The 24381-nt window shown below is 50.8% G+C and overlaps 1 protein-coding gene across 1 annotated transcript in view; it reads right to left on the bottom strand.

Annotated features, from left to right (window-relative positions):
• Positions 1-5217: 5217 nt before the first annotated feature.
• LOC144120842 (cationic amino acid transporter 4-like) overlaps positions 5218-24381 on the bottom strand; it is a 151123-nt gene continuing 131959 nt past the window's right edge. Inside the window, exons 2-6 of the mRNA XM_077653600.1 lie at positions 16247-16455; positions 12085-12321; positions 10248-11388; positions 9524-9787; positions 5218-7290 (exon numbers count right to left, since the gene is read on the bottom strand). Of these exons, the coding sequence (XP_077509726.1) occupies positions 9555-9787; positions 10248-11388; positions 12085-12321; positions 16247-16455 (1820 nt within the window). The 3' untranslated portion in view covers positions 5218-7290; positions 9524-9554. The remainder of the gene's footprint in view (positions 7291-9523; positions 9788-10247; positions 11389-12084; positions 12322-16246; positions 16456-24381) is intronic.

Genomic DNA, 24381 nt, shown 5'->3' with positions numbered 1-24381 from the left:
CACGTAAGCATCTTTTTTTTTTCACTCCTATTTAAAACCGCTATAGACGGATACAACTAAAAAACGTAGCGGCTTTTCCCCCTAAAAGGACCCCCTTACAGCCAATGGCGTCGGCCGATTCTCATGACCCTGCCAGCTAGCGTGACAATGCAGGGAGCGGCGCCACAATGGAGAGATGGGTCTATCCCCGACCATAGAGGGAAGGCATTTGCCGACGCCATTGGCTGCAAGGGGGTCCCTTTAGGGGGAAAGGCCGCTGCGTTATTAAGTTGTATCCGATTATAGCAGTATAACGTTGCAGCTGTTGGGTGAACGGGCGGTTGTTGGGCCATGCGTTGTTGGATAAAGGGGCAGTTTAGGAGAGGGCGGGTTGAAAAACTTTCTGGTGAAGAGGAAAGACATCATGCTGTTGTCGTTTGTGCAGCCTTTTCGTCATCTCGCCTACCTAAGCGCAGCTAACAACATTTAATCTCCACCAGCGCTCACTAAACCTGAGGCACCCGAGCTACCTCACTGGCTTTCCAGAGGGACACAGTGCTATATAGGTAGTGTTTCTTTACGTTTTGCCACTTTTGCAGCGATTGGACTTGACTCGCCAGTCCAGAACTGTCTAGAAGTAGAGCTCGGAGTACGGCTATTTCGTGATTCGCACTTTCATGCCACTCACAGAAGTCATTACTGTAATGCAGCTTGTCATGCGGGGAATTTGGATGTTATGTGAATATCACCGTGCAGGTAGCTGCTCGTGACAGTCGGTGCTTTTTACAGAGAAGACAGTGGAGCACCACTCAAGATAACAGTCCGGACACAGGGACGTTTGTGAAAAATGGGAATCCCTGTGGTGAGCATTATCCGCTACATGAATCATTCAGGCATGAGTCATGTCTTAAGCTAAAGCCTTTAAAGAAAAACGATGTGTATGACGGAACTCTCCAGATAAGATGACGGCAACATCGATTCTCCAGATGCAACGAAGCAGTTTGAAGAGCATGTGAATAATTCGATCTATTCGAAGTGCGTCTGTATTCGTTGCATCTTCGGAGACCGGGCGAAGAGAGACACCAATCATTCCGCTTTCCCGTGACTCGTGGCGGACGGATTTTGCGAGACTTTGCAACCATACCTTCACGACGTCACTGCCCGAAGGCTCCGGGATAAACAAAGTCAACGCCCAGGCACAAAGGAGCGCCCTTTCCATCTCGTCCTTCACTTTATTCTATCCGGGTTTTGTCGCTCGTGTGGGAATATGCGGAGCCAATTATACAGACAGTCCGTTTTAACCGTTGGAGTTGGTTCCTTCCGGTGTCGTTCACGACGCACCATTGACCATGGTCACGACCTTTGGACACACGCATTACCACCAATTCGGAACGGCGCTCAGCCAGTTGCGCTAAGCCTAACGGCCTGTAGCGCTTCAATGGGAGGCGACTCGGTCATTCTCTTTCTTTCTTAAGTCACGGATGATGTGAGCGCGCTAAATTTGAATGCTCAAATTCATGCGCCATGTGGCGGCAGCCATGAGAACTAGAAGTGTTTGTCCCGAATCCCTGGTAATGATCGGCTGTAAACGCTTCTGTCTTTCGCCTATTTTACTCTGTTTATCTCGTCTCCAGCTGTAGGTGGCTATACTGGCTAATCTACTTGCCTTTCCTTTCATCTGTCTCTCTATCTCTCTCCAAGCACTCCTTTCGCGCACGACCTCATAGCGAAAGCTCTTGATCTAGAGCAAAAAAAAAAAAAACTAAACAACCCACGTTTAACTACATACACAGCCGTTCAGCAACGGACACCCCGGCTGAAATGTACTCGACGAATGCAGGTCTGCGTTTCGCGCTCAAAATGCGGGCGGGTTCAAAGATCTACAGAAGCGAAAATGAAAGAAAAAGAAAGAAATGAAGGACAAAGAAAGAGAGAGAGAGGACGCAATAACTCTTCCCATAAAACAACGGCCGGTACGCGAACGGAATAGCAGAGTGCTCGCGCCCCATAATCACGAGCCTTCGGAAACTGTCCGATTATACGGGGCGGCGGAAGTGGAGGAAAACTCGGGAAACACTGTGCGCAGAGTGGGAGGGAGGAACGTTGGCTGGCCGTATAGAGCGAGCGTTGACATTCGAGCGCACAGCTACGTTAGAAGAGAAGATAAGGCCCTCGCAGACAGGAGGTCCCTTAAGGCCGTTTCACATGATGCGATTGTTGCCGCAGCGCAGTGCGATTTCTGCCGCTGTGCGACAGAAATGCGCGTCGTTCTCGTCGCAGGGCCACTGCGACAGACTTCCAACAAGTTGGTCGCACTGTCGCAGCGATGGCCACAGTAGTCAGCCAATAGGAGTTCAGCGACATGACAGGAAAATCTCGAAAACGTCTTATTGAACTTAATAATACATCACGGCTCAATATTATTACTCATGATTACGAAATCAACGCCTGCCACGATGTTTGACATTTATTGCAGTCGAAGAATTTTCGTCCACTGAAAGGCCGCACCGACGCTAGGGTGCCGACGGCACCGATAGAAATCGTTGGCATGTGAAACGGCGGCTGCGATTACCGTTGCAACGGCAGTGCGACCGGGCCGTAATTTTTCGTTCCCGTCGCACCATGTGAAACAGGCTTTAGACGGATTGAAATTGAAATTACCCGCTTCCTCGGGCGGAGTTGAATTCAAGCATGCCGTAGATCAAACGTCGGTCGCCAAGGGTTAGCGGAGGGTGCGAGGCGGTGGAGGAGGAGGAGGAAAGCGGAGGAACTTCTGAACAGCAGCAGTATCGCCTTGGGAAACGAGTAAACAAAGAAAAAAAAACCGTTAGGACGGCTCTAGACAACGGGCGGCGGAGATAACGGTATAGCGGTAGAATGAATTGTTACCCCCCAAAAGAAACACAAAAGCAGAAAATGCATTCGAAGAAAAACGTGACCCTTTTCTGTCTGGCGGCGGAAAAAAAAAAACTCAGAAAGAAAAAAAATCACGGAAATCAATACGTCAGGCGAATCCTGTACGGGCTCCAAAACGATATGTCACGTTCGGTGAAGTAAAGAAAAAAAAAGATGAAGAGACAAGATAAAGGAGGAGGAGGCGATACGTTGCACAAAGTGAGTCCTCCGGTCGGCACAAGGAACGGAACGCGGCGTGCTTCGAATCGCTTTAACGCGAAATCGACCCGCGGCCGCCGTCGTGTTGGTCGTCGTTGCCCTTTCCCTATATCAGGCGCTCCGTCTCGTTCGAACCGCGTCGGCTCCCTTCCTATACCATGCAGGTCGTCCCTACGGGATGAACGCAGCAGCAAAGGAACGGCGGATCTGACCGTACAGCTATAGCGAGCGGTCAGCGGCAGAGAGCGAACGTTTGGCGGTGGTCATTCGATTTCTTTTGCGGGGTATACGACGGGCGCGATTATCCTGCGCAAAATGTCGGTTTCTGCCGCAGGCGACGTCCCTGCCTTTTATACGGGGACACGACAGAGACAGCAGGAAAAGAATTCCTGGAGTCTCATCCTTTATTCTCTCTCTCTTTTTTAATGTTTTGAAAATGTTTTGCTGGACAGACGAATTGACTTTACGCGTAATTGAAAACCAAGGGAACGAAGAAATTGAGAACAAAAATGGACGGGGCGGAATGGCTAGCTTTTGAGACAGAGAGAAAAAGAAAAAAAAAAGAATGAACTCAGTTTCTTCGTTTCGCGCTCTGCCTAAGCTTTCGTAAGAATTGGAGAAGGCGGTTTTCAAATCAAGGCGACCGCGCGTGCCTTAGATTATATACGAGAGACGCAACTCGAAGAAAATCGCTGCCCCCCCCCCCTTTTTCCTCCCTAATTCTCATTCTTCCTCGTCCTTGCAGGTATTCCCGTGAATTCTGTCGTCGTTACCGGGTAACCGAGCGCGAACATCAGATGCATGCTTCGTCACATCAACGGCTTTTATAACTTTCCGGGCCACGTTTATTACAAAGAAAACATTCGGTCTCTATGCGGCCAGGACCGCCTCGGAAATTTGGCGCGCGATCGCAATGTGACGATGTTGAAGAGTGACGAAAGCAGTTGGCCCGCCCGCCTTTGAGGGAGGTTGAATTCGGGCGGAGTTGAATTCAAGCATGCCGTAGATCAAACGTCGGTCGCCAAGGGTTAGCGGAGGGTGCGAGGCGGTGGAGGAGGAGGAGGAAAGCGGAGGAACTTCTGAACAGCAGCAGTATCGCCTTGGGAAACGAGTAAACAAAGAAAAAAAAACCGTTAGGACGGCTCTAGACAACGGGCGGCGGAGATAACGGTATAGCGGTAGAATGAATTGTTACCCCCCAAAAGAAACACAAAAGCAGAAAATGCATTCGAAGAAAAACGTGACCCTTTTCTGTCTGGCGGCGGAAAAAAAAAAACTCAGAAAGAAAAAAAATCACGGAAATCAATACGTCAGGCGAATCCTGTACGGGCTCCAAAACGATATGTCACGTTCGGTGAAGTAAAGAAAAAAAAAGATGAAGAGACAAGATAAAGGAGGAGGAGGCGATACGTTGCACAAAGTGAGTCCTCCGGTCGGCACAAGGAACGGAACGCGGCGTGCTTCGAATCGCTTTAACGCGAAATCGACCCGCGGCCGCCGTCGTGTTGGTCGTCGTTGCCCTTTCCCTATATCAGGCGCTCCGTCTCGTTCGAACCGCGTCGGCTCCCTTCCTATACCATGCAGGTCGTCCCTACGGGATGAACGCAGCAGCAAAGGAACGGCGGATCTGACCGTACAGCTATAGCGAGCGGTCAGCGGCAGAGAGCGAACGTTTGGCGGTGGTCATTCGATTTCTTTTGCGGGGTATACGACGGGCGCGATTATCCTGCGCAAAATGTCGGTTTCTGCCGCAGGCGACGTCCCTGCCTTTTATACGGGGACACGACAGAGACAGCAGGAAAAGAATTCCTGGAGTCTCATCCTTTATTCTCTCTCTCTTTTTTAATGTTTTGAAAATGTTTTGCTGGACAGACGAATTGACTTTACGCGTAATTGAAAACCAAGGGAACGAAGAAATTGAGAACAAAAATGGACGGGGCGGAATGGCTAGCTTTTGAGACAGAGAGAAAAAGAAAAAAAAAAGAATGAACTCAGTTTCTTCGTTTCGCGCTCTGCCCAAGCTTTCGTAAGAATTGGAGAAGGCGGTTTTCAAATCAAGGCGACCGCGCGTGCCTTAGATTATATACGAGAGACGCAACTCGAAGAAAATCGCTGCCCCCCCCCCCCCTTTTTCCTCCCTAATTCTCATTCTTCCTCGTCCTTGCAGGTATTCCCGTGAATTCTGTCGTCGTTACCGGGTAACCGAGCGCGAACATCAGATGCATGCTTCGTCACATCAACGGCTTTTATAACTTTCCGGGCCACGTTTATTACAAAGAAAACATTCGGTCTCTATGCGGCCAGGACCGCCTCGGAAATTTGGCGCGCGATCGCAATGTGACGATGTTGAAGAGTGACGAAAGCAGTTGGCCCGCCCGCCTTTGAGGGAGGTTGAATTTTGGTGCCGGCTTAACGGTTGATGCTGCCTTGCTAGCGTCGGAAACAAAATAGCAACTTTGCACGACGGAGAAAGGGGAGAATTCTATAAAGAGCTTTCTCCGCGCTTTCAGCTGTGAACGCGTTTGTTACGCGCAAAGCCGTCTTTTTGCTCTACATAAACAAACCTCAGCTAGTTCTGTTCCCTTATGAAAGCGTAACCACTGTCCACGTAATCACCTCGCCTTATTCGACCGTCCAATAATTGTAAGCTGGTTAAGAACGTCCTGTCTGCGTTATAAAGGTAGTTAAAATGGCTCACTGAATTATTAGTGTGTTTTCGCATGACGCAGTTGTGTGTCAGCTTTGTACCGTGCGAGCCATTGTGTCATCCCGAGGCGCAGACGCGGCCGCAGATTCTAGTGGCGACTTCGCGTGAAGTCGTTGTTAATCGTAATATGAAACCGCTTTTACTATGTGCTGCCCAGCTGTGCCCCGCACGGAGAAATGGTGCCCCGCTTATCTGGGAAAACACTGTCCTGTGTTCGACTGTGCTCCGCCTATTTTCTGGTTTCAACGTTCTTCTAGCGGCATCATCTTTTCACTCTTACTTACGTTCTTCGAAAAAGAAGAAAAAAAAAGAGGCAAGCCACATCTATAGTTCTAGTCGAATCCTGGTTAAATAGACGTTTCCCAGATGTCGCCACTAACAGTGCTACTCCTAGTTCTGTCGTCTCGGAATTTATGTTTCGCGGGGTGCAAATTTGCGGTACAATTAGATGATGCCAAAACTCTCCAATCTCTGAATAAGCCGCGACGAGTTCCGTTAGCCTTAACGACAGGCGTTGTGGTGGAGTCCCGAGTAGTTATGCGCGATCAAGAGTTAACGTAGGCGCTTTCATGGTTAGGCCAAGCACCATCACATGCAGCGAACGTCATCTGTGTGTCGAAATTAAATAATATTAGGAGAGAGCAAATTCGAGACAAATTTCGGTTCACAAGCGAGGCCGACAAGGAACCCTGCGTCCTCGCTTATACCTTTGATGTACCTAACATCTCCAATTCGTTTCAGGGGAAATCCCCAAAGTAGACTAGAGTTCAAGCAAATTAGTAATTACAATTAACATTCGCCTACGCGCAAACATGCAGCTACGTTCAGGTGGAGGACACCGATGATGCTGTGGCCCACGGTTCGAACCGGGACGAAAGTTTCTCGGGACTATACGAAAGTTGCCTTAGAAGGCTGTCCCCTGCAGCTGTACGGCTATGCTCAGGTGGACGCTAATGGTAGATGTTCGCCACTTTCAGACTGCACTTTCGTTGCATGAATTTCTGCGACTGACAAGTGTTCACAAACATTGTCCCGCATCTGTGAAAGAAAGAAAGGGTCACTGCACTTCTGTCCCCGAAAAGTCGTGTCCCCCCACCTGCGCCCCTCTTTTTCAACCGCACCATTTGTCTCGTAACTTTAACGACCTGTCAGCGTGTCAGGGACACGAGAGTCACTCCACGCACAGAGTAGAAAGCTGCGGCAGCTGTGCGTCGAGGACGGCCACGGCGGACGGATGGCGACGGGGAAAAAATGGGGACGAGAGACGACCTCCTTTTCCCTCCTCCTTCCCCAGGCCTTCCCTGGTTATTGCTGGTCGGCGGCAGTCGTGGACGTCGCTCGCTCCTTGTTCAGCGGAACACGGCGCCTCTCTGCGGCGAAGATGTCCCAGCGACGATCGCGCAGACGATTCTTCGGAGGACGTTTTCGTGAGCGGGGTGCACGCCTTAGTTTTCTCCCCGTGACGCTGTTAGGCCGGCTTGTTTCGTGCTCTGGGCGAAGAGAGAAACAGAAGGGAAAGGGTGTGAAATTTCACTGGGGCTTTGACCACTAATCCGCTCATGAACACTTTTCCTTCCTTAATTACAGCCTATAGTCCAAAATGACGGGAGTCGCGTAATAGGTGTTGGACCTAGAATTCTCTGCTTAGTGTGAGTTGCAACATCACCTCTCGGAGGCTGATGCATAGTTTTTGTGTGAAAAAAAAGAAAGAGAAGACGAAATGGGGGAAACATGTACGAATCATACGTAATAGTTATAAAAACTCTCCCTTAACTTCGCACTGCTTGCCACCTTGATCCAGTATAAGCGTCGGTATTTTAACCCTGCTCACAAAAATCGGAGAGCGGAAAAATTGACTCCCATGTAATCGAACAGGTGAATTCTGGTAATTCTGGGCAAGAGCCCCGCCGCGGTGGCTCAGTGGTTAGGGCGCTCGACTACTGATCCGGAGTTCCCGGGTTCGAACCCGACCGCGGCGGCTGCGTTTTTATGGAGGAAAAGCGCTAAGGCGCCCGTGTGCTGTGCGATGTCAGTGCACGTTAAAGATCCCCAGGTGGTCGAAATTATTCCGGAGCCCTCCACTACGGCACCTCTTCTTCCTTTCTTCTTTCACTCCCTCCTTTAACCCTTCCCTTACGGCGCGGTTCAGGTGTCCAACGATATATGAGACAGATACTGCGCCATTTCCTTTCCCCAAAAACCAATTATTAATTCTGGGCAAGCACTAAGCTCAACACAGGGCGACGCGTACTGCGTCCGTATACGTTCGAACACAACAAATAGTAAAATGTGGTAAGAATGGTGCTGCAGTTAAGTCCATGAGAAAATGTCCGTCTCCGCGGACGTTCACTTGGGTGTGTACCTTCAAGGTTGCACTGCGGTAAATCTAACACAAATGAATACATTTATCATTCGAACTCGACTATTGCTCGATGTAGAAAACTTTACTAAACAGCAGTTCAAGCTTTCGGCTGTTCTTTCGGGCAAACTGGCCCTGGCTTACCAGTTTCTGCAAGCCGGCTGTGAAAGCATGGCGATGACCGCCAGAAGGAGAAGACTGCATTGGCGAATGCATGCCGATAGTGTAGTGTAGTGCGGACTGCTAACGTTCGCGTCTTTCTGACTGCTCTCATGTGAAGCCGCGTCTTCGCGATTCACACCGAATGCAGACACGTTCGGACGTCTTCCTCACGAGTCCATATATCTTCCTACACTAACCAATACAAATATTTTCTACACACGAGAAAAATAAGTCACGGATAAGATATTGCGCGATGCGCGTTCGCGGAAAAAAAAATTTCAGTGCGGTCGAGCAAAGCAGGTCAATAATAATAATAATTGGTTTTGGGGGAAAGGAAATGGCGCAGTATCTGTCTCGTCCATCGTTGGACACCTGAACCGCGCCGTAAGGGAATAGATAAGGAAGGGAGTGAAAGAAGAAAGGAAGAAGGAGGTGCCGTAGAGGAGGGCTCCGGAATAATTTCGACCACCTGGGGATCTTTAACGTGCACTGACATGGCACAGCACACGGGCGCCTTAGCGTTTTTCCTCCATAAAAAAGCAGCCGCTGCGGTCGGGTTCGAACCCGGGAACTCGGGATCAGTAGTCGAGCGCCCTAACCACTGAGCCACCGCGGCGGGTGCAGGTCAATGCAAAGTGCTGAATCACGAGTGCACGTGCATGCTCTATTCTCACCAAAAATACCAGCTGACCGCCTGACGGCGCAACCCAGAAATAATTTGTTCTTCCCGTGAATCCTTATCCAGCAAACTTTTGCCTCCCCGCCGCGGTGGCTCAGTGGTTAGGGCGCTCGACTACTGATCCGGAGTTCCCGGGTTCGAACCCGACCGCGGCGGCTGCGCTTTTATGGAGGAAAAACGCTAAGGCGCCCGTGTGCTGTGCGATTTCAGTGCACGTTAAAGATCCCCAGGTGGTCGAAATTATTCCGGAGCCCTCCACTGCGGCACCTCCTTCTTCCTTTCTTCTTTCACTCCCTTCCTTATCTATTCCCTTACGGCGCGGTTCAGGTGTCCAACGATATATGAGACAGATACTGCGCCATTTCCTTTCCCCCAAAACCAATTAATTAATTAATTAAAAAAAAACTTTTGCCCATGATTGTACGACTGCATTCTTGCAGCGACCTCACGAAGTTGCGACTGCAGGTGCGGTTTCAAGTCTCATGAGCTTTTGCAGCATGCGTTCACGCGTCAGTATACTGACCTCTCGTGACGGTGGTGGCTGCCCCCCTCGATCAGTGCTGGATGAAGACAGTGTCCAGCTCGGCCAGCCTCCGCTGGCTTCCCGGGTGGCTCCGGTGCGAGGGGACGATGTGTGACACGATGCTGTGCGGCTGCAGCGCCAGGGGCTGCAGCGAGATCTTGGGCGACGGCTGCCGCGGGGATCCCACCGCGGGCGCCGAAGGCAGCGGGATCTCCGAGGCGGCCGTCGAGCTGTGGATGCCGTACAGCAGGTACAGGGCTACGCCTGCGGTGGAGCAGAGGTGGACGGTGCACAGGCAGCCGAGGGACCAGAGGCGAAAGGTTTCGGGAAAGAGTCTGTCCAGCTGATCCTTGTTTGAAAATGATTCTGCGCAAAAAACTTTGAGATCGATGTTACGTCACGAGGCGCGATAAGCGCCATGGTTAAGGTTTGCGCTGTGACTAAGTGCTCAGTGCTTGGGAGGAGCGACTCATGCCTGGTATTCATTTTATTTCTCGACCCACGCGCGGAAATCACAGTGGAAACCACCGTGAAGCGCTGAAACATATAGCTTCGCCTACTAGTCACTGATGACTCATGGCATGGACGGCATTTATGAGACCAAGCTAAAGCGGTGCATCTGTACACGATTTATTGCTTTTTAGCAGTTTCTGCGTTGTGGGGTGTCAGTTTCGCACGCCAAGTGTACGTGTAACTGCGCACATTTCGAAGCGGCGCTGCGTACCTATGGCCAGCCAGCAGACGAATACGAGCCAGGCCGAGACGAGCAGGTCGACCAGGAGGCAGATGTTGAGGAAGGCCCCGATGCAGGGCAGCCAGGGAACCATGGGCACGCGGAAGGCGGCCCCTCCGCCGTGCAGCAGGCTGGGGCCCAGCTGGGCCTGCGGCTGCCGCGAGAGAAGCACCAGCAGCGCGGCCACGGCCACCGCGCTCAAAGTCGATATGACCGCGCAAACGGAGGCCGCGTGGCCCTCGAGCCTCGAGCCGACCTCCATGGCTACCGAGAGGACGACCAGCGCCGCCACAACGCCGGAGACGGCCAGGTCCGAGCGGCGCGCCGTCGCCGGCGTGGGTTCGCGCAGGGACGCGCCGCCGCTCCCGGCCAGGAGTCCGTCGGTGAGTGCCGCCACGCGCAGTCGCTCGCGGTACTCGCGCACCAGGGCGTCGATGTCTTCCTCATCCTCGGACGACGACGAAGCCGAGGAAGAAGGGGAAGTCGTCGACGACGCCGGTCCGGAGCTGCACCCACCGCCGCCTCCTCCTGCCGCTCCCGTGGCCGAGTCTTCTTTGCCCGGAGGCGACTCGTCCTGGATCAGGTCGTAGGCGGTGCGGCTGGCCGGATGGTAGCGGGCCAGCAGTAAGGCCACGCAGACGGCCGCATTCAGGGCCAGAGGCCCAACGGCCATGAGTCCCAGGAGCCTCGGGACGGGCGCCACCAGGGCGGCGAAAGAGGCGAGCGCTCCCGCGGCCAGGATGGAGCCGACGGGCCTGCCGGCGGTCGACGTCTTGGCGAGACCCCGGAAGAGAAGACCGTCGGCGGCCAGCGAGCGGACGGCGCCTCCCAGGGGCAGCAGGCCGTACAGGGCCAGTCCGACGAGCGCCAGAAGGGAGGCGGCACTCATGGCGGTTCCGGCCCACTCGGCCGAACAGGAGGCCAGCATGGCGGCCAGCGGTCGCGCGGTGTCGTGTCTCGCCTGGATGGTGACCACGACGGCCATGGCAAAGGTGAGCAAGAAGGTGAGCGCCGTGCTCAGGCCCAGCGCCAGCGGAAGGTCACGCCACGGCTGCGGGCTGTCGGGGGCACGCCGCAGAGCCGTGTGCGGGCCGATGAAGGCGTACGTGCACAGGGCCGCACCGGACAGGAGCTGCGCCGAAGCGGACGAAGACTCGGTCAAGGTTCGTCCAACGAAACTGCCTTCAGCACACGTGGAAAAGACGGATTTCTGGCCCTTGAGTCTCCCCTCTCCGTTAGGAGAGAAGAGGCTGCACTAAGAGGAGAGAGTGCCGTAGTTCGTAGTGCGCAAGGACAGCTCTCTCTTTTATATTACTCTATGGTGCGACAATGGCGGTTAACATAACAGGCGATGACCTCATATTGCATCGAATCTTTGAAAGTGACAATGTGCACTGGCATGGAAGGCCGGAGTCTTCGTTTTCAGAGGAATTACGAAGCTATACTCTCACATTTTGCTTGTTTTTCTTGAGCCAATGCCTTCCATGGTTACGCCTAATGGAATTTACCGGAATGCGTTTTTATGGACGCAAAACGCTAAGGCGCCCTTGAGCTGTGCGATGTCAGTGCACGTTAAAGATCCCCAGGTGGTCGAAATTATTCCGGAGCCCTCCACTACGGCACCTCTTCTTCCTTTCTTCTTTCAGTCACTCCTTTATCCATTCCCTTACGGCGCGGTTCAGGTGTCCAACGATATATGAGACAGATACTGCGCCATCTCCTTTCCCCTAAAACCAATTATAATTATATATAAAAGTTCACGGCCGTGCATTGCACGTGCATCCGTCGCTCCAGCGGTGGCGACTACATACGCATGCATAGTACTCACCCCCGTGGGCGCGCTGTCGCTGAGCACGAGCATGGCGAGGCTCCACGAGTTGCCCGGCGCCGCCGTGGCTCCCACGGACCCCATGGCGACGAAGAAGAGCGCCGCCAGCAGCGACAGGCCGATCAGCGCCATGCCCAACCACGTGGGCTCTCGGGAGGACAACAGACGAGGCGCCGCGGCCACCGAGGCCGCCACCAGGCCCAGAGCTAGGGCCACCGGGTCGTACGAGCCGAGGGCCTGCGTCATCAGTGCAGTGCGGGACAAGGGAGGCGTTACGGCGTCTTTTTACGTGTTTGCGAGACCTCGAGGCATCATCATCATCATCAACCTAGATTACTTCCACTGCAGCACACAAATGCCTCTCCCACTGAACCTCCAATTAGCCCTGTTGCTGCGGCCACCCAATGCCATCAATTTCGGAGTCTGTCCTCCTTACCTGGCTCTTTTTCGCCCCTGATACGTCAGCCTTTTCTTGTAATCCACTGTGTTACCATGACGGACTACTGGTAATGTGCTCTCCTCACTGCTATGTCGCGCACAGGTCCATTTCCTCGTCTTGGGTTCCAATGATATATCATGAACTCGACTTGTTCTCTAAATCATGCGGCTAAATTTGTCTTTTAACGTTACCCTGATCATTTTCTTTTATACAGCTCGCTTCGCTGTCCTCAGTGGAATTTTAAGACGTCGTAAATCTTCGAGTTAAGGCCTCCGTAAGTATGTACTGGCAGCATGTCACTAAATATGTACTTTTCTGGAAAAGCTCTTAGTCGGGGGCAAGGCTGTCGCGACAACAAAAACAGTACAAAAATGAACAGCAAGCCTGGAAGCGCGAGGCAGAATCTTGCTTTCTTGCACCAGTTCGTTTCAGGTTCTGCAGCGACAGCCGGTAATGACGCTTCCGCGTCGTTTCCTGACCTACGGTACACTGTCGCGGAAACTTGTTACGTGGCCCAGCTGGCTACTAAAAATACCATATATCGGTGGGTAATGGAGTGACTATCTCTGTATTTTAATGCATTAATCCAGATTTCTTAACTAAGGCTTGCCGCTTAGCCTGCAGTGTTACGCTGACGTAACTAGGACTATTTTTAGTCGTCTCTTGAACCTTAAAGGGAAGCTGAAGCACTTTTCGAAAAAAAATGAGTTCTCTACGTCATTTTACAGCTTTTAGTCCGCTGAAAAAGAATATCTCCTTCAAAAAGAGCGGAAATAAACGCAAAAAGTTGTTTTTTAGAAGAAAACGCGCCTCATTGCCTCAGGGCGCCGAGCGAACGCCGCTCTTGCCCGCGATTGGTCGGGACCGTCGTGACGTCATCCACGGGGATCTCCGGCCGGCACCGACGGCGTTGCTGCGTAGCACGTGTTTTCAGGGGGCTTTTAAAGACTACGTTTTGGAAATTATGAATAATTCAAGCAGTGTTGAACAGTTTGGACTTTCGCCATGCATGTTCGAGCCATCAGCAGCTTCAGAAAACGGCGGAACCAACGACGCCGCGGAGTGCGCCGGCAGCGAAAGTCAAGTCGCGACATCTTCACGTGTTGGAAACCTCGACTGGATGGATGGGTGTATGACAGCTTTTATTTCCACCGGAAATGGAGGCCCCTTACTACTCACCGCCCCCGGCACGCAGGCCTGGAGGGCGGGGGCCGGAGCCTCCGTGATTAAAGGCTAACAAAGAGATTTTATCTCTTCGCGGCCTCAGCCACCAGGCGGATTGGCTTGCTTCTGCCGAGCGGGTTCTTCGCTGCGCAGCAGGGCTTCCCAGCTTTCTCTGCTATCAATACCTTCGTCGACTCCGGGGTAGTCAGTGCATTCCCATATTCTCTGCTTCCGGGTAATTATGGAACCGCCGGACTGTCGGAACCTGGACGAGCGCGCGCAAACCTATTCCGAAACCGTTGAGAACTACAGACTAAACATAAAATTGGTGCCCCCGCCTGATAAGAAGCTAAGTAATAGACAAGCGACTGCATGGCGGCGCCTGCAAGCTGGAAATTTCGTTAACCCAGTATGGGCCTTTCACGTCCTACCAGGGTAACACGAAAACCAAATCTCGACTTATAGTATGTTTTGCGTGGGTGCATGCGCATGCATATGTTTTGTGCAGGTGCAAGTGGCATTAAAAAAAGTAAATTGCGCCTAAACGTTTTTGTGTACCGCTGCTGCATAAAAGCCTGGCCACCAACTTCTTGTAACGCCTGTAAACATGATCTAATTCAGATCACCGGCATGCTTACACGAGTCGCGCGAGGTAAATCATTTGTTTGTTCATTTATTTATAGTTACTTGCCTAATAACCCCCGAAGGCTTTTTCGAACTACAAAAGAGTACCAAACTGGACGAGTTGGAGTGGGCGCACCGCTGTACTGCAGCGCGAAGAGACGAGGCTCCGGGAGGAAGCTCCCGTGTGCGCTCTCCTTCTGTCGCATGTTCGGGCTACTGTTCAACCATGAAGCTTCTGCACTTACCACCGTACGTTTTTTTTTTTGCGTGCTGAACACGCATTTGAACAATAATTATGGCTGTGTTTCGGAGCTCGCAGTGCTGCTCATCAAAACTAGTGCGGTGCGAGATATAGTTGCTGCCGTTGCGTATCGAGATAACGAGCAGAATTACTTGTGGTAGATATATGCGCACCGCTGCTCGACCACTTTGCCGTTCTGACTCAAGGACAAATTTGTATGAATTCTGGCGCCATTGCCGATCGTGAGCCGTGACCAAGCGCTCATGAATGCAGATGTTTGCTTTGCTCAAGTATACTGGGCTCATATAATCGGTTTCTTGTTTAGTTAGGTGCAGCTGTATGTGCTGCGCGCTGATGAAAGATTAAGAGAATTGCTTGTGCGGCAATGAGGTGCAAGCAATCAGGAAAAAGCAAAAAGGCACACAGTGCGTAACGAGCTCAAAAAAGTTCAAGACTGTGTGCCTCAAAGACAGTGCTGGAAGTGGCCTTAGCTCAGCATGGATGTCAACCAGCTGGAAAAGGCAAAGACTTTACAAACAGGTAATAAAGTAATATAACAAAAAGAGAAATATTGCTGCGCAGATTTTGTGCAGGCAGTTTCGGCATGCTGCGTAAAACCAGGTTGTCTGGTTAACGTGGAAGAGGCGGGGGGAAAACCGACGGATTCTACAAAGCTGTGCGCTGAGCGCTGTTCGAAAGGAGTACCATGCCAAAAGTGGTTTATATACAGGCTTCAAGCATTACACGGAACGCCCGAACGAGAGAAGGTAAACGGCACTGGCAGAAGATTACGTTGATCTGTGGTTCGCCAAAGCGCGGGCCGCAGCGAAGCAAGCGCAGCCGGACGGCCGGCCGACTTTCCGTGAATGGCGTCACTTCCGCCAGTTCTCCCTCTCTGCCGTCCCCCCACCCGGCGCTTCCGGAAGCGGCGAGGGCGTGCCGGCGGCGGTTTCTAAGAAGCGATTGCAGCTCTGTTTGCGGATAGAATCGGGGAAAAAATTTACGCACATGATTTTGAAGGTCCTTTCTCCCCAACCACAGCGTTTCATGCGATTTGAAAACCGTTTCAGCTTCCCTTTAATATTTATTAGCCACAGTTGATGTCACCAGGTGCTCGGCGCATATTGGGCTTAGTTTCCGCAGCGACACTCGGCCGCAACGAGTAAAGGGTTGGTGCAAAATACCCAGGACCCAGGGTGCAGTTTTGAACGTCGTACTGCGTGGGGCGTTTACAACACCCCAAAACCTCAAAGTCTCTGGAAGGCGATGAAGACCAGTCCTCACACCTGAGGCCCTTGGAAACTTCGTAAGCACTGTAAGTGCTCGACGTGCTGCTAAAAAATAGGCCCTGCGACCTGTGTTTTCTTACCAACCCTGCACGTAACACAATAACATCACATCGGTTGCCCCCTTACAAAAATGGTCCATAGGCAGTCTATAGAGTTCTTATATACTCTATTGCCTTCCTACCGATATTTATTTTTGTCTATTCATAGTCGTTAGGCTGTCTGTAGACAAAAGTCTACTAAACGTCTATAGCCATAAATCTATGGATTGTCTATAGACTGTCTATAAAATTTGTATTGTCTATACTGTTCTCTAGGATATATTTATAGAAAGTCTACAGGCTTTATAGACAAAAGTCTATGGACAGTCTATAGACTACATAAAGAAGTTTTTGTAAGGGCCGTTACCTGCCAGGCCCTGGCCAGTGCTCCTCCGCTAAGAGCATCGATGGCGCTGCTCTGCAGCCGGGCCACGCAGGCCACTGCTGCCCCCTGGTGCAGGAGGGACAGCCAGCCTGCGGCAAAAGCGGCCGCTTCTCCCGCCCACCGGTACAGGCAGGCGTACAGCGAGTCCGGACAGGGACGCTGCCACGTCACCAGCTCGATCAGGCACAGACCTGGCCACGGGAAAGAAAGAGAGAGAGAGAGTATAGATGTGCTGTTATTTCTTGCACGACAGCTCGTCCTGAACGCATGCGTCCGATCAGCCAACCAGAGCACAGTCCACTGCAGGTGGATGAAAGACTTTAAGGTGCGTGAACGCTTGAGCGGAGACGGTATGCGTAGCTGTGGTACCACTGACTATCAGCTATGGCTCGAGCTTATGCAGGGTGTTTCACTTAAGACTTCACGCAATTTTTAAAAATACGCTTTCGGAGTTAGCTAAGCGCTTTTTGGCATAGCCTTGCCTGTGGTGTAATGCATAAGAATGCAGCTAAGACTTGCTAGCCAGCAGGCTGGTTCATTAATATTGAACACCTAATTTTTAGCTATTACTGTTAGGCTCCTTAATTATTGAGAGCTCACTGTAAGTAATATCCATACAGTTTTAAAATTTCGAAAACGCGGTTACCCTCGGCGCTGTGGCCCAACAAATTTTGGCTATCTCGGCCAGTTACGTGCACTGGAGAGGTTGCTTTGCCTGCAAGCTTCTCGAAAGCGCATTATTTTGGCACGATGCAGCCGAAATTTGTTCGACTGCAGCGCCGAGGGTAACCGCGTTTTCGGAATTCTAAAAACTGATATGGATATTACTTACGGTGGGCTACATGCCTTTCAATAATTAAGGAGCTCAACACTAATAGTTAAGATGCTATCAGGTGAATATTAGTGAACCATCCTGCTAGTTACCACATCTTAGCTGTATTCTGATGTATTACACCGCTGACATTGCTCTGGCGAAAAAAGCGCTCCTATAACAAAAAAAGAACCCTATTTTTAAAAAATCGTGTTAACACCATGCATATACTTGAGTGGAGAGTTGAGGTGCAAGTAGTAAAACGGGCATGCTATCGTTGTGTGTAGTCGCGGAACAAGGCAGAACCGGCAGATGACGCATCCAAGGGGATTTTCTGTTGTCCATGACGGTCGCACGTCCTGTATGCTTTGGCACATGCATCGCTCAGTAAATGAAGAGCGCAGCGTGGGGAAAAAGGCCACACTGGCTCCGTGATTGGGAAAACATCGTCTCAGAAAAGTCGAGCAGCACTGCGGAGGCCACAGTCAGTGTCAATCAACGACCGAATTGAGAAAATTGTTCGTGCGCGCATGATTCGTTTGCCCGTTGTCCACTGTGATTGAGGCGGAGGTTGTCGCTGGCTGCTGGCAGGACTAGCCTAGCGTTATAGGCTGCCGGCTATCTCATCGCCTACGCGACTGTCCAGGCAAATGATGGACAGGGTGGTTCCTTGGGCAGGTCGGTGCATACTTTGAAATATCTTGCATCGCAGACAGGACACAGATCCAACTTCTCTCCCATCTACAAGTCTGATGACGCTTCTAAAAGTTTTTACAGGATAATTGTTTCCATTTCCTGACTTGTACGCTGCTGCCGACTTGATAAATCCCTTACAGAAATGTCTTTAGACAGCCTGTAGACTGTCCATAGACTTCTGTCTACAAAATCTATAGGCTCTCTATAGACAAACCCTAGAGAACAGTCTATAGGCAATACAAATACTATAGACAGTCTATAGAGAATCTATAGATCTATGGCCATACACTTTTAGCAGAATTTTATCTATAGATAGTATATGGACTGTGAATAGACAAAAATAAGTATCTATAGGAAGGCAATATAGTCTACAAGAAGTCTATAGACTGTCTATAGACCATTTTTTGTAAGGTATTAGCGCTGTGATTACCGACGAAGAGCCACGCACGGGCGCTGTGTGTGTCTCTGTCGTCTTTGTGTTCTTTCAGCGCGCTGTACAACTGCTTTCAAAGACGAAACGGTTTCGTTGCTTGCTGCAATTTACAGCCTCAGAGCTGTACAGCTAGAATTATTACAGCTCCACCGCCGTACTACTTGCTATCGTAAAGACGGAACAGGCAGCCTCCTAAGCAGAAAATGCCCACGAAGTTCGCACTATTTTGACGTTCAAGGTGCATCGAAGTGGTTCTCGTGATGGACACAACGTGTGCCTCTCGAGTGCTAGCATGCATAAGTTCCTTCAAGACGAAAAAGACATTCAGTTTTCAACGCAGCGACCTCCTTCATGCAGCTACACAGACTAGCGTCTGGTCCACACGCAAGGCATTCCTTATGTTGTTCTTGACTGGCGTATGACCAACGAAGCAAACGAAGTCATTGGCGTATGACCAACGAAGTCTTGCGTAACAATCTGGAAAAGGGTCTAATGGGGAAATTAAATCTCTAAACGTAACACAAGACGCCACGATTCGAGAAATTGTCATCGTCTGTAGCCTTCTTGAATCGTGCCATCACTTTAAGTAGCGCTATCGACGAAAACAAGAAATTCGTTGGATAATAAAATACGCCGTTATAATGACACCTTTTTTAGCGCTTTACGGACGAAAGCTAAGGCAAAAGCTTTCTGAGATGGTCAAGTTTTCGCGTCAAGATTTCACGACCGCATTCAATGCTGCACCATTCTTCGAGGTAACGGCAAAGAAATCACCTTCGCTTAAGCAGTATACCTACACAATGCTCGACGACATCTGGCGGAGTAGTTGCTGTAACAAACATGCTTGACATCGCAATAGCTTATGGAACAAAGACGATAAACACGTAAAAGAGCCCGGTGTCGTGTTTGCTTTTACTTGTTAGCCGTCTTCGTTCAGCGTGCTTTTGCAAAACCAAGCGTGTTATAGAGCACCGTCTTCGCTGGGGTGCAAACGTGGCCCGCCTGACTAGCCAACAAGCCGTGCCTGGTGTTGGTTTTTGACGGCGGCGGATTTGAGGCGCCCTCCTCCCACCTTAACAGCCCCCTCCTCCCTCCTTAACAGCCCTCTCCAAGAGGTGTTCGTAAATGCCCCGTCCCTGGTTCTTGATCATCCGTCTTCATTTCTCGGAATACGCGTGGTATTCCGCGCTTCGACCACGTGTACTGTCCCTTCATTGTACCTTAGTTTATGAACGCAGCGAAATTGATAAACGAGCAAAAGCGAACAGTGAGGTTGCTCGCTGGAAGCTTCCAATTCTCGGTGGCGCTATAAGAAAACAGGACGGCGTTTTCACGAAGGTAAAAGCGGTCACGCAGGCTGATGAACACATCGAACAGACTGTAGTTGAGCCAGGAGGGGGGGGGGGGGGCAAAATTATTAAGAAAACGAACGCTCAGAAAAGAAACCCGCTGCACCGAACTGTACGCCTGTGCAGCTTGAGTGTCAACCCTAACGCGGATGATTTATTCGCTGCCTGTTACATGCACCACGTATTGTTCCTGACCTCACATGGAGAGTAGGTGTCAGCGGCGGCAGACACTACGCTCTCCACGCTGCTCAATAGCAAGTGGGTCGGTCGTGTGCACTTCAAATTAGAGCAGGTGCTTGAACTCTAGCGCGCGCTGTCATTCGAGGTTCAGCGCACCGAGGCGACACGCGCGAATCCAAGGACTCGTAAGAACAGCTGGCGCTCTCCCGAGGTGTGCAAGCTATTGTGCGAGAGAACAATGAAAAAGCATCTGTCAAAAAAGAAAGAAACTGGAGGGGAGGGAAAGAAAGAAAACTGCAAAAACGTTATTTTCGCAGTTTACAAGGCCAGACGCGCAAATAGAACGTGATCGTCTCGCTAAATTATATTGCTTCAAAGCAAAGCTAATATGCGCCTTTGCAGACGCACAAAGCTGCAAAGTATAGATTATGTAGATTTATAAATGGGGAACTTCGCGTGTAATTAGATCTCAGATCTGTTCAAAACGATTCTTTTTTACAGTGAGGCTGTTAGCGGTCACTTGTGGCGCAACCAGCGTCGTCGTTGCTGCAACACATCACATGACCGGTCATATGTCGTCGCGCGACTGTGACGTCGCCATCACGTGACCGTGAGGTTAGCAAACATGTTATCGGCTACCTGACGCCACGTAACCGGTGACGTCACCGGCAGTGAGGAGCCTTCCGAGTGTGCTCCGCACACACGTGGGCGGAGTCTTCATTCAGTCGCAACAGCACAAGCAGCTGAACTGGTTAAACTAATTAACGAGAGAACATAATAGCGGAGGTGTTTTTTATGTATTTCATTCCGTCCTTATTGTTCCGTAGTTCTCGCTAAAAACACTGTGCTGCATCGCCCAGCGGGAGCATTTGAGGGGCAGGAGCAGGTGCATTCTAATGGACATCGTGCAGGGTTGTATAAGATCGGAACAAGACAGCCAAAAAGCTTCAAACAAGAGCACCGTCGGCAAAAATGGAGGAGCACAGCACACCGATGCAGCCTCGTACGCAGCACCTCAATCTGCTCTATTCAGCAAAATTTCCGGCTCTAAAATTAATGGCGAAGTTCTCATAAGATTTGCAGGACGAGGTAACAGGGAGTAGTTAATTTCATTTGTTAACGCACACCTTCAAAGCCTAGCCACCGTGAGTAGGTGAGGTCGTTGTTGCTGCCTCAAAAGCGATGGCGCATACACACGGTGGGGGATTGGCCAGGGTTGGTTGGCCTCAAATTAAGCTGGCACATACCCACTAAGGGGGAGTGGCCAAGCCCAGGCGGTTAATTGCTGGAAACAGCAACGACGTTTTGATGGGAATAGGAGCAGTAAAAATAAATAGGCTGACAGATTAGAAGATGCAAAGACAGGGGTCCTGTTAACTTGGAGATCGAAGACGAGTTTGCTCACGGTCGAAATTTAGAGGCAAAAAATTTCTCAAGATAAAAAAGTTTAACCTATTTGTACTTGAAGTCTTTGTGGACCACATTTTGGGTTTGGTGAGGTCAGCGACCGCTATTCGGCACACTTTCGCCCGTGTTCGCAATGCCTCCGATACCTCGAGCGCGGATAACGGTGTTAAGTACTAAGGCACCGCACTTACTATCGACAGGTCGTCCACCAAGACTTGAAGTACAAATAGGCTTAACTTTTTTATCTTGATTTTTGCCCGTTAAATTTTGACTGCGACCGAGGATCGTCACGTTAAATACAATTTCGCCCTCATATGTCCACGCGTAGGCTCCTATAGAGGCTATGGTCCGATACAAACCAAGAGAACAGGAGAGAGAAGAACAAGAAGAACGACCTTGATGGCGGTGGTCGGGTCTCCCACCGCAGCTCAAGTTCGCCGCGTCATCACTGGGCGGCGCACACTGGCCCGGCGGAATCTCGACGGGAGGCAGCTTGGACGTCGAGCTGAAGGCACTGGTGAACCTCCCAGCGGTGCTCGGCAACCGCGCGGGCCTTTACGTGATCGTCGCCGTGCTGGGTGTTTCAATCCTGGACTGCGCGTGCACGCCGACCTACTTGTCCACCGACCACGGCAAGCTGGAGCGGAATGCCGATGACGGTGCGTAGCTATATACATAGCGTCCCGGGACAAGGTGGCCGACCAGCAGGGGAGTAGTGCCAGGACAACGCCCGCTCGGCTACCACTGAGGCCGCATACTGACATCACTCTCGGAACATCGCAGCGAGCCAAAGGGGGACAGGGTGGCGCTGAACGGAAGCGACGTCTCCTTGGAACACAGCGCGGACGACAGGCTCGCTGGGGCGGCCATGGCGACGAACGACTCCATCGCTGCGACCCGCGTTAGTTCGAAAGCGATGAACTTCGTCAGACTTACGTGAGCCGTACAGCTGGTGCATCACCTTCTGCATTTACTGAGCTCAGCGGTGCGGCTTTCCAAGAACGTCGCGCGCATTTACGAGCCTGTAGCGCGACAGGACTTCACGGCAGAGAAGTGTGCGAAGCCACAAACTGCGCCCGTTACGATTGGTTGATGAAGAAACGGGGAAGTCGCGTGCACAGCTCATGTTGTGTCAATACGCGCGCGGGGTGATCAAGGTGGCTTAAGATCATATGCACAGCCCAGTAAATATAGTCATCCGAGATGAGGCACTAGTACACCGATCTGAGTCGTTCTGTCTTTTGTAATCTTACCCCTGCAGTACTAACCATAAAGCGGTTTCAACTCCCGTTTTGCAGGTTTCGAAAGAAAGAACCTCGACTATATCTGTTAATAAGCAGGCTGCACGAACAACCTTCGCGAAAGAACGTCCAGCTCTGATCAAGGGTCAGTATACAAATGAGAAAGCAGACAATGGCGAAAGCGGTGGAAGTACTTGAAAAAAAAACCGTCAAAAGACGGAACACAGCGAAGAGACGAGGCACACACGACGACATTTGAGAGACAGAAAAAGAAAGGCAGTGTGATGATGATGATGACCTCAGGCTATTTTAATAGCACATACCCACGGCGGAGGATTTACCAGGGTGAATTGCTGATACACGACGCACTCATGGGCAAGGAGTGGAGTAATCGGATAATTTTGTAAGCTAGACTCGAGTGGATTAAAGAATGGAGATAAAAAAAAGGAGCTGAAAAAGCAGTGAACTCTCATTCTAGCAGAGTAATCTACCTGATGCAGTGAACTAAGGCGCTGGTCGCACAATCTAGAGGCCTGCGTCGGAAGGCCGGCAGTTTGTGCAACTGTTTCCTCGTGCAAAGAGTTTTCATCTGTTAGAAGTGCGATATCTTCTGAGCAAAATTTCGTTACGCCGATGAAAGCGCGCGCTGAGCACGACACGCTCCGGTCTGCGAGAAGCTAAAGAAGAAGAAGCATAGGCGATGGCGGCGGTTGCGTACGTCTGAGGCCTTCCTTCCTTCCTTCCTTCCTTCCTTCCTTCCTTCCTTCCTTCCTTCCTTCCTTCCTTCCTTCCTTCCTTCCTTCCTTCCTTCCTTCCTTCCTTCCTTCCTTCCTTCCTTCCTTCCTTCCTTCCTTCCTTCCTTCCTTCCTTCCTTCCTTCCTTCCTTCCTTCCTTCCTTCCTTCCTTCCTTCCTTCCTTCCTTCCTTCCTTCCTTCCTTCCTTCCTTCCTTCCTTCCTTCCTTCCTTCCTTCCTTCCTTCCTTCCTTCCTTCCTTCCTTCCTTCCTTCCTTCCTTCCTTCCTTCCTTCCTTCCTTCCTTCCTTCCTTCCTTCCTTCCTTCCTTCCTTCCTTCCTTCCTTCCTTCCTTCCTTCCTTCCTTCCTTCCTTCCTTCCTTCCTTCCTTCCTTCCTTCCTTCCTTCCTTCCTTCCTTCCTTCCTTCCTTCCTTCCTTCCTTCCTTCCTTCCTTCCTTCCTTCCTTCCTTCCTTCCTTCCTTCCTTCCTTCCTTCCTTCCTTCCTTCCTTCCTTCCTTCCTTCCTTCCTTCCTTCCTTCCTTCCTTCCTTCCTTCCTTCCTTCCTTCCTTCCTTCCTTCCTTCCTTCCTTCCTTCCTTCCTTCCTTCCTTCCTTCCTTCCTTCCTTCCTTCCTTCCTTCCTTCCTTCCTTCCTTCCTTCCTTCCTTCCTTCCTTCCTTCCTTCCTTCCTTCCTTCCTTCCTTCCTTCCTTCCTTCCTTCCTTCCTTCCTTCCTTCCTTCCTTCCTTCCTTCCTTCCTTCCTTCCTTCCTTCCTTCCTTCCTTCCTTCCTTCCTTCCTTCCTTCCTTCCTTCCTTCCTTCCTTCCTTCCTTCCTTCCTTCCTTCCTTCCTTCCTTCCTTCCTTCCTTCCTTCCTTCCTTCCTTCCTTCCTTCCTTCCTTCCTTCCTTCCTTCCTTCCTTCCTTCCTTCCTTCCTTCCTTCCTTCCTTCCTTCCTTCCTTCCTTCCTTCCTTCCTTCCTTCCTTCCTTCCTCTATCTCTTGCGCTCTTGCTATCATTTGGTGCCACCACAACTGGGTTCAGCCGCAGAACCGTTTGTACCGCTGTCCTATATTTCCTGCTAGAATCTCACCGACAGCCATGCTAAGTGTTACAAAATTTTCTATCAATTATTACATTTTGACTTAATAATTCTGCTTAAATCCCTCTATTTATTATTATTATTATTATTAATTTTGAAATCAAAACTTTAATCTCTTTTCTGTTCATGAGGAAGAATCCTCCGGTGTTGCGTTCCCGCATGCTTTTCTTT

This window comes from Amblyomma americanum, chromosome 2 (assembly GCF_052857255.1).
Source record: "Amblyomma americanum isolate KBUSLIRL-KWMA chromosome 2, ASM5285725v1, whole genome shotgun sequence".
Taxonomy (NCBI): Eukaryota; Metazoa; Arthropoda; class Arachnida; order Ixodida; family Ixodidae; genus Amblyomma; species Amblyomma americanum.
The sequence above is the reverse complement of the archived record's forward strand: the minus strand, read 5'-3'. Positions and strand labels throughout refer to the sequence as shown.